Raw genomic sequence first — 14,888 nt, 5'->3', positions numbered from 1 at the left:
CAGGCTGAGTTTTAAGTCTTTCACTTGTCTTAACCTATTTTAATCCTTAGAACAACCCACTAAGGTGGTTACCATTTCTATTCCACTTTATTGTTAAAAGAAAGCAAAACCAGAGAGAGTTTTTGTAATTTGCCCTGGGTTACGCATCAGGTAAATGGCAGAGCCAGATTTGAATCTAAGTAGCCTGGTTCCTGAACCAGTGCTCCTTTTCTCATACCTAATTCACAGAGTTGTAGTGATTAAATGAGGTAACCCACTTAGCATGCACAGTACATAGAGCCTAGCATTTCATATGTGCATAATATATGTTCTCTTTGGAAGGCAGCATAGTATGAAAGAGAACTTTCATGGAAGAGAACCCAGATGAAGGGTCCTAGGGCTCCAGGCTGATTCTACAAGAGCAATTTGTGTTACCACAGTTAAGTTTTATAGCCTCCCTGGACTTCAGTTTTAGACTTCAGTTCAACCTGCAACATAAAATCTTTGTACAGTATGGTCTCTGAGGGCCCTTTCAATGGTAAAATGCTATCTGTGACTGCCCAAGACTGAATTGGGATACCTTTGAATTTGGAGGGGGGCGTCCCACATCACCGTAAGTGTTGGGGAATAAGGTACCTCGGTAATTCCTTGGGTGGGTAACATTTCTGTGTTACTTCTGTGCTGTTCTTGAAGGAGCTTGGTAGGAGGTGGCGAAACAGAATAGTTAAGAGCCTGAGGTCTAGAGTGGGGCCATCATATATGGCAGTCTTCATCACTTACTACCCTGGACAAGATACTTATTTTGAGTTTCCATTTCATCTTCTGCAAACTAAGGGTAGTAACAGTGCATACCTCGTGGTATTATTTCAGATATCCAGAAGGAAATTGCATGTGAAGAATTTTATGCACAATAAGCAGTCAATATGAATTAGCTATTACAATATTATTATAGTGTTCCCAGAGCTGAGAGAGGACTTTTTTTTTCCTTCAAGTTCCAGGTGAGCTAGGAGCTCCAGAGTAACCTATTTCTAAAAGAATGGAATTGGTAATTACATAGCAAGGCACTCCTTGGGAACTGAGGACATGAATCTGAATGTTCTAATCATGCAGTCATTCCTCCTACTTCTCTTTTATCAAGGTATAGCAGGCATCTCCCTAGAACAGTTGTGCCTTGCCTCGCCTTGCCCAGAGGTGTGGTGAACAAATTCACGGCACATCTGCTCTAGGTTTGACTTGCCTCAGCCCTTGCCTGACCTGAGGAGAGTTGTTTTCCTCACACACAGACCAGGCCCGAATTTCTGAAGAAATTTATTTATTTTACTCTGATCAAAGGAAAAGTGTAGTCAAGACTCCTTTGACTGTGAGTAACAAGACTCTACTCAAACCAGGTGAAAGGAGGAAGCAAGAATTACCGACTCCGTATGACCAAGAAGTTAAGGCCTGCAGCCGAGTGTATTTGGACACAGGGTTTTAAACACTCTCATGGCTCCCCATCTCTTGCTCTACCATGGCTTTATTCTCAGTTATGTTCTCCATGTAGCAGTGCCAAACCTACAGACATCCTTCTAGCCATGATCTCAGAGAAAGACAGACACACCTCCAACATGCCTATCCTGTCAGAACACAGCTGACCCAACTTGGGACATACATACACATTCTCAGTGGGGGGAGTCTGATGCCTTCACCTGGCATTGTTTTCTGTTCCATAGCCAGGTTGGTACAGTCATGCAATAGGCATTCCCACCAAATCACACAGAATTTTTCCAGAAGGAAAAAAGACTAGGCAAGCAAAAAAGTAAACAGTAGCAGTTCTGGATGAAGGGATGGGAACATCCGCATTACTGTCACCACTGCTGATACAAATGAGCGGCCTCAGGACCTCGCCTGACCTGGGGGAGCTTGGCTTAGCCCAGCCAGCTTTGAGACAAAACGTTTACATCATGTGGGGCAGTAACTCTCTAATCTCCACATTCTTCTCTCTTTTCACTTCCTCCCCCTTAACTACAGTTATTAACTAATACTTAATCCCCAAAGTCGATTCTTCCTTTTTCATTTTGCTTGCGCATTGATAGTCTAGGATATGTAGTCCCACAGTGTGGGCTGAAGGGTCCTACTGCCTGGGTTTCAATTCTGTCCTCATTTGCTCACTTCGAGATCTTAAGTTTACTTTATACCTCTCTTCTCCTCTATAAAGTGGAGATAATATCTACCTCCCTGGGTTGTCTTGAGTAGTAGATGGTCTATGGAAAGCGATCAGCACCGTGTCACACACACAGTAAAGTTCTCAATAATAACAGTTGATATTTCCAGCTCTGCAGCTTTGATGCAGCCTGTCTGTTGTTTTGTGAGGAATGGGAAAGCTGAGGTCGATGGGGAGACTTCTCAAAAAGCACTAGTTTTGAGTATCTCAGGTTAGAGAGTTGAAGCCAAATAAAGGAAAACATTCAGAGATCTATTTGGAAGACCTAACTACGATAACAATCTTATTTTTACAATTTACTAATTAAGTGGCACATTTTTTTCTGCTTTTACTTGCTGAACGACAATGGACAATTAATCTCTCTAGGCTTCTTTTTACTCTCTGGGAAAATGTGTATTTTGGGATAGGATTGTCCCTTCCATCTTCATCATTGTCTCATTCTTAATTGTTTAAGGAAAAATGAGTATCAGAAAGTGTTTTGTACTGTGTGTGTGTGTGTGTGTGTGTGTGTGAGAAAGGAAGAGAAAGTGAGACACAGAGAGAGAAATAATGAGTTAGTTTAATATGGAAAGAAACCAAAAAGATTTACGTGTATATTGGGTGTATCAGTTGACCTATTTGGTTTCTTCTTAAGAGATTATCCTATCCCCTTTCACACTCTGCTGTCTAGATCATTTCTAAGAATTGGTTAATCCTGTCACACATCTATTTTGGACTTTTAAAGGAAAGCTTTTTAAACATTATAATATGTATTTTCTAATACTTTTCACAGAGTCAGAAAAGGTGGTTGGGGACTTTGTTCCACTTCTTACTCTGCAACATTACCTTGGGCAAGTTCTGTGCCCTCTCCTTTGCCTCATTTCCTTGGCTGTCTAATGAGGCATTCTATTTCACCTTTAAGTCCTTTCCTAACAGCCTGTGGTTCTGTAACTGCCACAGCATATAGGTTGTGGCAGGAGTAGCTGGATTCCCAAGGGAAAACTTGATCTCACCACTCCCTTTTGAAACACATTTTTTATCTGTTGCCCATTATGTTTGCTGCAGGATTTCGGCTGAATGCCTCCTCTTGGCCCATGTTCCTTTTGAAGACACTAAATGGAGCAGAGATGGCTCCCATCAGGATTTTCCACAAGGTATGGTGTCCTTCAGATATCACCACTTGCCTAAGGTCAGATGCTCTCGTTCTTTCATTTACTAAGCCCCTAGTGTCTATGTTATGAAGTGAGGGTGCCTTCTCAGAAACTAGTTCAGAGGGAGAATTTTTTAGTACCTTAGGAAGCAGCACCTGTCCCTGGAGGAAATTTCACTCTAAGTCAGGATTCCTAGGTTTGGGGTCCCCACTCTTCCAAAAATAAGCTGTGTCCTTTTGTCCTTATCTGTAAGTGGGATTCTGTCTCACAGGGTTGTTAAGTTAAAATGTGTTTAACAGTAAAACACATAAAATATATTATAAATCTAAAGGAGCTATTGTCATCTTAGATCTTGGAATTCTCTAAGGTCCATATGCTAAACAAAGAGAAAGAAAACTCTTTTTTGAATGACTACAGTGTGTTTGGAGTTGCTATACACCATCTCATTTAATATCCACAGTTAACTTTCTGAAGCAAGAATTCCAATTTCCATTTCATAGTTAAGGAAACAAATAATTTTGAATCAAGAACTTGCCCAAGATCACATGGCTAGTAAGTGGTGGATGAGGGATGTAAAACCTGTACCCATTCTTACTTACTTCTTAAGGCAGGAAGCTATCAGTCTGTGCTCAGCTGAATTCTTTAATGAGGTAAAGGGGACTGAAGTAGTTTTGCCTATCCTGCTAGTTAAGTCTAAACCCAAAGAGCACTATATGGTTCCCAGAATATAGTGTACTTGGCAACTTAAAAGCCCTTTCACTACAGCATATATCAAAATGGTGGGGTGGTGGGGGAGGGAGACCAACAAATATTCTTTTACAGGCTTTGCCGAGCTACCAGAAAGTTAGAAACTCTGCAGAGGCAGAATGAGGAAGGAGAACCAGTGACAAGTGTATGTGGTGCATCTGTAGACGCCTTAAAGGGCATTGCCAGTCTTACTTTATAAGGACCTTATCTTTTAAGCCACAGTAGGATAGATGAGCACTTGTGGGCCTGTGCAAGGCAGGGAAACGGGCCTGAGACTGCAATGTAGATGACCAGATCAGCTGGTTACTCCTTTGTGGAGAGGCTGTTAACACTGATAAGGAAAGGCTCTGCGTGGGTTCTAGGGAGGGGTGAAAATGGAGTCACTTCCTCCGATAAAGTGGTCTTGACCCCTGCAGGTCCATGGTTCAGATAGAGTGCCTGGAGATATTTCTGAGTACCCGCAGAGGCAAACCCAAAGCCTGTCCAGGTGGTTTGGTTGCTTTCAATCCAAGGTCATAGACATCCCAAAAGTGAAGCATCATTGAATATGAGGGTTTGTTTCAGAATTCCAGAGTCCTAAAAATTCTCAAAACAAATTCAACATGATGGGACATCAGTATATCCAATAAACAGTAAGGCTATACCCCAAGGGCTTTCAGATAATAGAAACACCAGAAAGAGATTATAAATGAAGTATTTAAAAATTATTAAAGAATGAAAAGAAGGACTTTAAAAATTGAGAGGATACAAAACCTTATTTCTAAAAATATTTGAAAAAAACAAGCTGAACATTCAGAAATGAAACTTAATGATTGAAAGAACAAATTAAAGGGTAGGTATATAAGAAACTAGGACTTACAGAATTAACTGAAAGACATATATAAGGACTGTCCCCAGAACACAGTGCAGAGAGATAAAGAGATGGAAAATATTAAAAAGAAGAGACAGGAGAATAATATTAGAAGGCCTGATATGTGCTGATCATGAACTTCAGAAAGATTAATTAGAAAGAACAGAGAATAATGGTATTCAGGAAGATATTAACAGAATTTTCCAGAGTGTATAATAAAGACGAATATATACCTTAAAACATCACAATATGACTGAAGTCCAAAGGAGAGATCTGAACAAGTAATCACGCAGAACACCTTCCAAAGGATTACAGGTAGGCCGGCAGCACATTTCCAGACAGCAGCGGTACAAGCCAAAAGACAATAGAACAGTTACCTTCCAAGTATCGAGAAAAAACTGTTGTCCACCTACAATTTTATATCTAGCCATATTATTATTTCAGAATTAATGTAAAATCAAGACATTTCCAAACAATTTATACAAGTAGTTACTAATTATAGACACTGAAAGAACAGCTGAAAATTTATTTCATGAGGGAGAAAACTGAATTCAGAAAGTAAGAATGGAAGAAGTAGTGGTGAGGAAAAATTGTTTAACATGGGGGTAAAGCTAATCAAGCAGTGCCTATAACTATATAAACTAAGTATAATAACAACGTGGAGCTAAATTACCAAACGCCTATTAACTCGGGAGTAGTAAAACAGTCTAAGGTCCTTATATTGCTTGGGATTGTACATAAAGATGAGTTTAGATTTAATTATGTCAGCTGTACAGTTATAATCTTCAGGAATAATCCACTGGAAGATTATAAAGAAAACAGTTAACATCTGAATCAATGGAGCAGTGGAAAGGGAAGAAAATTCAATTGATTATAAAGGAGAAAAGGGAACCTGGAAAAATCAAGTTACATAGAAAGTCGGCAATATGATAATTGTAATAAATTTAAATACACCAGTTATCACAAAAATGAGCTTAAACTCATCAGTTCAGACATACAATTAGATTGTTTTTAAATTTGACTACATGTTGTTTACAAGAGACACTACTGAAATATGACACTAAAATATTGTAAGGAAAAGCAAAGACAACACTAGGCAAATCTTCATCCAAATGAAGCCAGCGCTAATCATACTGATCTTAGGCAAGGAGACTTTGTTGCTGAAAGACATTCTAAAGAGCCCTCTATCTACCAGTAAAAGAGTACACACTACTGAAAAACAGTGCCTCAGATATAAAAGCAAAATTTGACAGAATTTGGACAAATTGGAAAATCCACAATTGCTATGAGATATTTTAGTACATGTCTCTCAGTAACTGATAAATCAAGCACTCAAGGAAATTGACATATGAATCATCATAAGGTACTCAGTATTAAATCAGCTGATCAGTTTTAAAAAATCAGTTGCATTTTTATTTAATAGCAACAAGTGGCTTAAAAATAAAATTTTAAAAGATAGCACTTACCATAGCAATGAAATTATAATATGCCTAGAAAAATGTTAGTAAGCATGAGATATTTATAGAGAAAATTTAAAATTTCATATTAGAGAAGGAATCTACATTAAAGAATGCTTAATAAATGGAAAATACTATCATGTTCATGGATGAGAAAGCTAAATATCATTTATACAAAGGTTATTTCTTCCTAAATTAATCTATAAATTCATTGGGATTCCAGTCAAAATCCAAATAGGGGTTTTCTGTGGACTTGAAAAGCTGATTCTATGAAATCAGCTTTCATATGAAAGATCATACGAAATTCATGTGAAAGATCAAGGAGAAAGAACACCCAAAGCCATACCAAAAAATGACAAACTAGGGGACTTTTTCTACCAGATATCCATTTAATAGGATGGTGTTATTGGTGTAGGATCAAAGTGTAAGGCCAGGGAAAGAACAGAGTGTACAGCACTTTCTAGGAACTTTATCCTTGCAACTGCATTACAAATCCACACTGTTGGAGAGAGTGTGCACAATGCTACAACCACTTAGGAGGGCAATTTGACAGTATTTAATAAAGCATAAGATGCATACATCTCTCCTATAACCCAGAAATTCTGCTCTTGCACACACCTCCAAAAGTAACCCTCCCACATGTGTGCAAAGGAACAGATACAAGAATGGTCATTGAAACTCTTGAAATAGTGGACAGTTAGAAACGATCATAAATGTCTGTCAAAGGGAAATGAGTAAGTAGTGATATACACATATAATGGAATACTATTAGCACTTGAAATGGATTGGAGCTGGAGTTATCAATATAGGTAAATTTCAAGAACAGAATGTTAATGACAAAATTGTAGAATATGTACAGTATGATATCATTTATATAAAATGTTAAAGTATGCAAATGGATGTGTGTATATATAGTAAAATACGAAAATATGGAATGGACACAAAAGGGATTTACCTTTATCTGTTACTTTTTATTTCTTAAAAAAAAAGTCTGAATCAAAAATGGTAAAATGTTAGACCTTAAGAAGTGATAATACTTTGGTACCCTTTGAAATTCATTTAAAACAAAGACTAAATCTTCCATTTAAATCTTATAGAGCAGCCGGTCACTTTCTCATCATCCAAATTTGGTAGCGGTCTTTTGGCACACAGATGCCTCTGTCTTTGCATCTAGGTCTGCATATTTCTGTTTCTCATCTAGGAACCACCATCACCTTCCCACAACTTCTTCAAAATGGGAATGAAGCTAGAAGCTGTGGACAGGAAGAACCCTCATTTCATTTGCCCAGCCACTATTGGGGAGGTGCGGGGCTCAGAGGTGCTTGTCACTTTTGACGGGTGGCGAGGGGCCTTTGACTACTGGTGCCGCTTCGACTCCCGGGACATCTTCCCTGTGGGCTGGTGCTCCTTGACTGGAGACAACCTACAGCCGCCTGGCACAAAAGGTAAAGGCTCATCTGTGAGCTCTTGAACTCAGGGCCCAAGTCGGGAAGGGGCATTGCTTATCTCCATGGGCGGCATCTCTTCACTCAGCCTCCCTAGGAGGCGACTGAGGTGAAGACCAAGGTCTACCTGAGAGTAATCAGAAATAAGAATTAAATGTCAAAGGGAGCTAGATGTGGAGGTTGGGATAAAGTAAAGTTTCCTCACTCCAAATATCCTGGTTTATCCTCAGCACCTAGCCTCTCCTCTCTGTCAGTTTGGTTCCTGGCCTGTTTCAGAGTTTGAGGGGTATCTGTTGGGATGCACCTCTGTCTCAGGACTCAGGGGCTTTGCACGTGAGCCGGACTAGCACTGTGTCACCAGAGCAGTGGAGATACGCTGTAGTGCAGTGGGAAGAGCGTGAGCTCTGCATCAAGACAGACGTAGGCTTGAGTCCCAGCTCTGCCTCTTTTACCAGCCACGTGGCTCTGGGCAGTTAGTTCACTTTTCTGAACCCCCAAATTCCTCGTCTGTAAGAGAACACCTGCTTCATAAAGTTATTGTGAGGAATAAATGAGATGACGTGGGTTAAATGCTTCCCTAGTATCTGCTAAATACCCAGTGCTAAACAAGTGTTTTTTTTCTATTACTGCTGCTATTATTATAGTTATTATATGCTATTACTGTATTTGTTACAATTACTATATAATGTATATTATATTATGCCATGTTCTTATGATTGTGCTATTATTATAAAAATAACCACTCCTGGTGGAAGAGTATATATAAAATACTGGAAGAGTACCAGAGCAGTTGAACAATAAATTATATTTCTAATGACAATGATCTTGGGTATCACCCAGGAATATAGTTTGAGATAGCTGCATCTCATCCCTGAAGTCTAAAAGTACTAGTGAATCTGAGGGAATAGAAAACCGCCCTTCCTGTTGTCTGTCAGTCTCTCCTAAACCTCCATCAATTTCACTCAGTCAGGGCGCCTGATATTTATTGAGCACTTAATCGTTAGCTAAGTTGAGGATACAGCAGTTACAAAGATGAAAAACATTTCTGTCTTCCTGGAACTACTGTTCTAGTGGGATGAGATGGTTGATAAGCACCAAAATCAAGAAATTAACAAGGTGGCTTCAGATTGTCAGTTTCTCCTTAGGAATAAAGTATGATGAGGCAGTGGCAGTGGAGGAGTGATTGTGAAGGGAGTTTTTGCTTAACAGCTTTATCGTAGTGTAACTGAAGTGAAACAAATGGCACATATTTAAAGTATGCCATTTGAAAAGTTTTGACACATAATGTACATACAGGAAACCATAGCCATAGTCGAGATAGTGAACATATCTATCATGGCCAAAAGTTTCCTTGTTTTTCTTGGTGGAGAGGGGAGATTCTTCAGATGCAATTTCTTTTCAGAAAAAATATGTCTGAAAGGTGACATCCAAATTGAATGACAAGAAAGAGAATTCCAAGCAGGGAGGGGCATACATGTCCTGGGACTGACACACGAATGAGCGTGTGTTTCAGGGGCAGAGAGAAGCCTGCTTCTACTGGAATGCACTGTGCAAGGAGGAAAGTGGCAAAACCTGCTAGGACCCCAAAAGCCAGAATGAGAATTTGGACTTTATTCTAAACATAGTGGGGAGACATTAGAGGGCACTCTGTAGGGGAGTGACAGGATCTGGTTTACTTTTAAAAAGTCACTTGGACACTTGTATCCAGAATTCAACTTAACAATGAAAAAGACGACCCAGTTAAAAAATGGGCAAAGAGTTTGAATAGACATTTCTCCAAAAAGGACACATATAAAAGGCCAATAAGCACTTGAAAAGATACTCTACATCATTAGCCATTAGAGAAATGCAAATCAAAGCCACAAGGAGATACCATTCACACCCATGGGTATATCATCAAAAGGCAGTAACAAGTGTTGGTGAGAGTATGGAGGAATTAGAGCTCACATTGCTAGTGAGTTGGTGAAATGGTGCAACCCCCTTGGAAACAGTTTGGAAGTTACTCAAAATGTTAAACGTGGAGTTACCTGTGACCTAGCAATACCGCTCATGGGTATACACCCAAGAGAATAGAAAACCTTTCCGCATAAAACCGTGTCATGAATGTTCATGGCAACATTATTCACAGTAGCCAAAAAGTCGAAGTAGCCCATGTGTCCACCATGTGCCCAGCAGACAAATAAAATGTGGTATCTCCATATGAAATACAGTTTGGCATTAAAAAAGAATGAAGTCCCAAAATATGCTGCACCACAGATGTACCCTGAAAAACCTTATTCTAAGAGAAAACAAGCCAGTCACAAAAGACCACACAGCACGACTGCATCCGTATGGGGTGTCCAGAAGAGGCAGAAACACAGAGACAAAAGTTAGGTAGTGGTTGCCAGTGGCTTGGGGGAGAGGGGAAATGGGACATGCCTTTGATGAGTGCAGGGATGATAAAGATGCTCTAAAATTAGATAGGGATGATGTTTGCCATTCTGTGTATCTACTAAAAATACTGAATTGTGCTCTTTGAAAGGGCGAATCTTATGGTATGTGAAGTACCTATCGATAAAGCTGTTCTTTAAAAAAAAATCCTGCGGGCTGCTTATGGAGAATGGGTGGCGCCGGGGTAACTGACAAGGAAGAGGTAAGGGTTGTTGGGGTGAGGTGGGTGGCACTGAGGTGGAGAGCCCTTGAAATGGGGGCAGGGCAGCGGGGAGACACACTTCCTGCCTCAGGAAAGTGCTCCTCCTCTCTGCTTCAAGGATCAAGTATTGGGCAGTTGCTGTGAGAAATCCATTGCTGTGTGCGCTGTAAGCCCCTTGAGGCAGTTATCTCTGGGGAGGCAGCAGGAAGAGATGTGCTGCGGAGATGGTAGCAGAGTCATTTTTGTTTACTTGAGACGAACAAGGTAACCCTTGGTGCTCCCGGCTGTGTTGCTGTGTTCCATGAGTAGGCTGATTTTCTCACTTTCTTGCCTAGAGAATTGTGTTGTTTGGATTGGTAAATCTCTTAGAGCCGTTAGGCCGTTCTTAAGAGCCAGGAGAGCTGGGAGTCTTCGTGCCCAGGAGTCGTGGGGCGGGTGTTCCTTTCTTACTGTGTACCCTGCTGATAAGAAATATGACTCGCTCTGTGGTTCTTCCAGAGGTGTTTGCTGACTGTTTTTCATGCCCTTTTTCATGTCCATGGATAGCTTCGATTTGTAACAGAAGGTGACCAGAAGGACCAGGTTCAGAATGTAGAGAGAGACCTTCTTCCAGTTGGCATTTCCAGAGCAGGTCATTCAGTCACCATTCCAGCAGCCAGCGCTCCTCCAGTGACTCCCTCACCCCCCACTCCTCATACCCTAAGTAGGTTCTGTAGTGTAGCTCTCAGAAACAGCAGAACGTCAGCCACCTCAGTGTCCTGGCTAGGGAGCAAGTGATCCAATGTGGAAAAAATGCAGTTACTCAATTCATTTCTCAAAACAAGATGTTCTCTCTGGGTAAGGCTGTTCTCTTTCTAATCGTACCGTCTCCTCCTCCCTTCCTGCCTTCTTGGTAGGAGAAGTTTTCTTGCTCACAATGAGTAGGAAAAGAAAAGTAATGATTTTACTTAATGTTCTTTTACGTGCATTTATTTCATTTTATATTCCTGGTAACTCTGAACTAGGTATAATTATTCGCAGGTAATTTTATTTATGAGAAAAGTGAAGTCCAGAGGATTAAGTGACTTAATTTTCTTGATATCTGAGTCTAGGGGACGAAGTCATAGAGATCTTCCAGGAGCGCCAGCTGGCAGGGCCATTTCAAGCCATATTGCCTTCATATGTCTCCCCTGTACTCTCCCCATTCTTCTTCAGGCTTTCTTCAAAGCTTCATTTGGGACCCTGGATTTTGGCTTCTGGATCCTGATATGAAATAGGAAAGAAGCCATGTTGTATACAGTGAGAGCTTTGAAATGGGGCCTCATCACAACTGGGCCACAAACTCGGTTTATTTCTTTGAGCAAGTGATTGCTAATGTGAGAAGTTGAATAGGTGACCCTTGAGGGCCCTCCCACTCAGTGATATTTTCTCTTCCTGCTCTTGGGAATGGGTAACAAGTGACTCCTGTGACTGTCTCTGGCTTGATTCCCATTCCAGCTCACCTACCACCTTGCTGTGCCCCCCACCTGCCTAGGACTCTATCTCTCTCAGACTCCTTCATGCCAGTGTTTCTCCTTTGCTAAGAAGTTGTAGAGCTAAGGAGTAGAGCTCCTGAACTCCTGGGGTCCAGCCACCTCTCATAAGCAGCAAATACCAAGCTTGCAACTAATCCAGGGTACTTGGTTTTAAAAGATAAAAGCTTTTTTTTTTTTTTTTTCATGTAAAGCAGGTCACTTATAGCAGAGAATTTCCTAATTCCTAACTCTTTCTTTTTGCTCCCGGCCAAGCAGAGAGCTTGTTGCAGGGCTCGATCCCAGGACCCTGGAATCATGACCTAAGCCAAAGGCAGAGGCTTTAACCCACTGAGCCACCGAGGCACCCCAAAGCTTTTTTTTTTTTAACTCATCACTTTTTTATGTGTGTGACTTAACATAAAACTGAAATAAAGGCAACTTTGCCTTTTAAGTTTTAAAAAACAAATGAAGAGTGCAGTCCACTCAGCATGACAGTAATGCTTATTTGGGCTTTTCACCATCATAACCATCCACCTTACTCCCCCTTGCCCTGATTTCAGGCTGGGTGAGCCCATTTTAGATCATAGGCTATCTTCCGATGCAGTTTTACAATAGGAAGAGAACATGAGATACAAGCTGTTTCATCTTTACGTTTTTATTATAAATTAATGTATTGCTATCTGGATTATACTTCAGTCTGTTGTGACTTCATAGACTGTAAGCCGGGTCTGGCTATTCTCTATATGCTGATACTGATATGGGAGTCCAGGAGAGGTGCTGCCTTTGAGCACACCTGTGGGAGTAAAAGGTCAGCCAGGCCTCTTCTGCCCTTTCATCCCACCCTTTCTACCTGTGGCGTCATACAAAGAGAAAACTTCAAAAGCTGACTCAGTGCTGGGCTTGAGGTGCAGGAATATTACTCTGGTCTAGAGAGTAAGAATTTGATGCTTAAAAACAAAACTTTCAGAAAGTCTCTTCCACTTGTTTCTATGAAACATTTAAAAGTATTTCCCGTACTTCATAGATAGCGTCTTCCTCTTGTAAAACTATGTTGGAAACTATACTATAGTCATTTTAGGATTCTGGGTCAGAAAAGGGGTTGGTTAAATTGTAATCCTAAACTATGCAGGGAAAAACTAGGGTAGAGGCAGGAATAACACAACCCAGGCCAGACTGTTGGTCACAGGATGTAGGTCAGCTGATAGCTTGGTTTTCTTCAGCCATCCATCCATTCATTCAAGCTCTTCCAGGTCACAGCTGAGTGCTGGTCTGTGGCCTGATTGATGGAGCTTCTCCCTTTAGAGTTTACAGTTTGGGGAGCATACAAACAAATAGAGAATTATAGCTTTTAAGTAATAAAGTAATAAAGTATGGAAGGGCCTAGTTTGGAGGATGGAAGAGGCTTCCAAAGGAGGTGACATCTGAGCTGAAACTGGAAGAGTGGGGAGATGGAGGGAAAATTCTAGCTAGCAGTGGGAAAGGAGTGGAGGCCCAAGACTGGAGAAAGAAAAAAAAAAGGTAATTAAAAAATTTTTAAAAACAGTGTGCTGAGGACCTAAAAAATGTTTACACAACTAGATTGCAGAGTGTAAAGAGAGGACTAGGAAGAGGAAAGGCTGGGCAAGTAACATAGGAAGTACACAGCTCCCCTTTTGCACTGTTTTAAAGATCAAGGTATTTGTCCTAAAAGCAATGAGAGCCATTGAATGGGCTTTCATTGGGAGATTACAGATCAGATTTTTGTTCTAGAAGAATCATTCTGGTAGCAGTGAGAGGACAGGTGGCTTCCAGAAGTTGGAGGCAGAGATGTCTGTTTACAAGCTGTTGTAATATTCCAGTGAAAGAATTGAAGGAGTGACATTGTGGTGAAAAGGACAAAAAGATTTGGGGGGGGGGGCATATTCTTTGAATACAGAGCCAAAATATGAGTTCTTACAGTTCAATACCTATTTTATTTATGTAACGAATAAGTACCCCTGCAACATGTAAAATTTCACTAGTCTTTCAGTAAAAGCATTAGTGACAGAGCTAAAATTTTTCTTTTTGTTTTGTCTACGAAGTTAGGATTCATTACTGCCTAGAGTCCTTGTTATTTGGAACTAATATATAATTTCATCTTTATATCCCCAGCACTTGACTCAGTACTAATTTGTTGAGTGAAATAGGTCATGCTATGTTTTCTGATTCCATTTCTATTCATCAACTATAAAGCTATTCACTTAATTACAAAAGTGAGAGTACTACTCTCATTTTAACACCAGACTAAAATTTATTTAAACTAATGTTCTGGTTTTTAAATTTGGGAAACCTTATAACCAAAAGTGAGACTGGCAAGGGGCAGCTCAGTCAGTTAAGCGACCAGCTCTTGATTTCAGCTCAGGTCATGATCTCAGGGTCATGGGATGGAGCCGCATATCAGGTTCTGCGCTGGGTGTGGAACCTGCTTAAGATTCTCTCTCCCTCTCTCCCTTTTTGCCCCCACTTGCTCACTCTCTCTTGCGCTCTAAAAAAAAAAGAGTGGCAAAGGGCACTCATCTCCAGAAACATTTGTACGGCTGTCCACCTGCCCTTCCAGCCAACTTCTTTTGCTGCTAAGCCACAGCAAACAGGAGAATGTCCTCTCTCTAGAAACTTCTGGCAACTAATATGCCCTCCTTGTCCCCTGAGAAGGTGTATTCACTAACTATATCAGAAAAGGTACAGGCACACAGATTAATAAGTGAAACAAATTCTTTGGTACCTTTAATGAGGATAGCCTCTTGGCTTTTTGGCTATTTTCCTTTTCACCCTCTCAGATATCGTAGTTCCAGGCCTTGCCTTTCTCTAATATACCATTTCCTCCCTAACACACTCACATGCTTGCACACATAATTTCTCATTATTCTAGCTTTGGCCTTGTACTCGACTCACACTGGGCTCTGGCCTGTGTCCATCCATGTGTCTGACACTTGTCGA

The 14,888-nt window shown here is 40.6% G+C and overlaps 1 protein-coding gene across 8 annotated transcripts in view; it reads left to right on the top strand.

Moving 5' to 3' along the window:
• The window catches only part of SCMH1 (Scm polycomb group protein homolog 1), a 170,439-nt gene that overhangs the window by 84,753 nt on the left and 70,798 nt on the right, over nt 1–14,888 (top strand). For all 8 annotated transcript variants that reach the window (XM_059374323.1, XM_059374322.1, XM_059374324.1 and 5 more), the window contains 2 exons: nt 3,224–3,312; nt 7,565–7,808. In XM_059374323.1, coding sequence (XP_059230306.1) covers nt 3,224–3,312; nt 7,565–7,808 — 333 coding nt within the window. The remainder of the gene's footprint in view (nt 1–3,223; nt 3,313–7,564; nt 7,809–14,888) is intronic.

Source organism: Mustela nigripes, chromosome 14 (assembly GCF_022355385.1).
Source record: "Mustela nigripes isolate SB6536 chromosome 14, MUSNIG.SB6536, whole genome shotgun sequence".
In the NCBI taxonomy this organism is placed as follows: domain Eukaryota; kingdom Metazoa; phylum Chordata; class Mammalia; order Carnivora; family Mustelidae; genus Mustela; species Mustela nigripes.
This window is presented reverse-complemented; position numbering and strand designations above follow the sequence as displayed.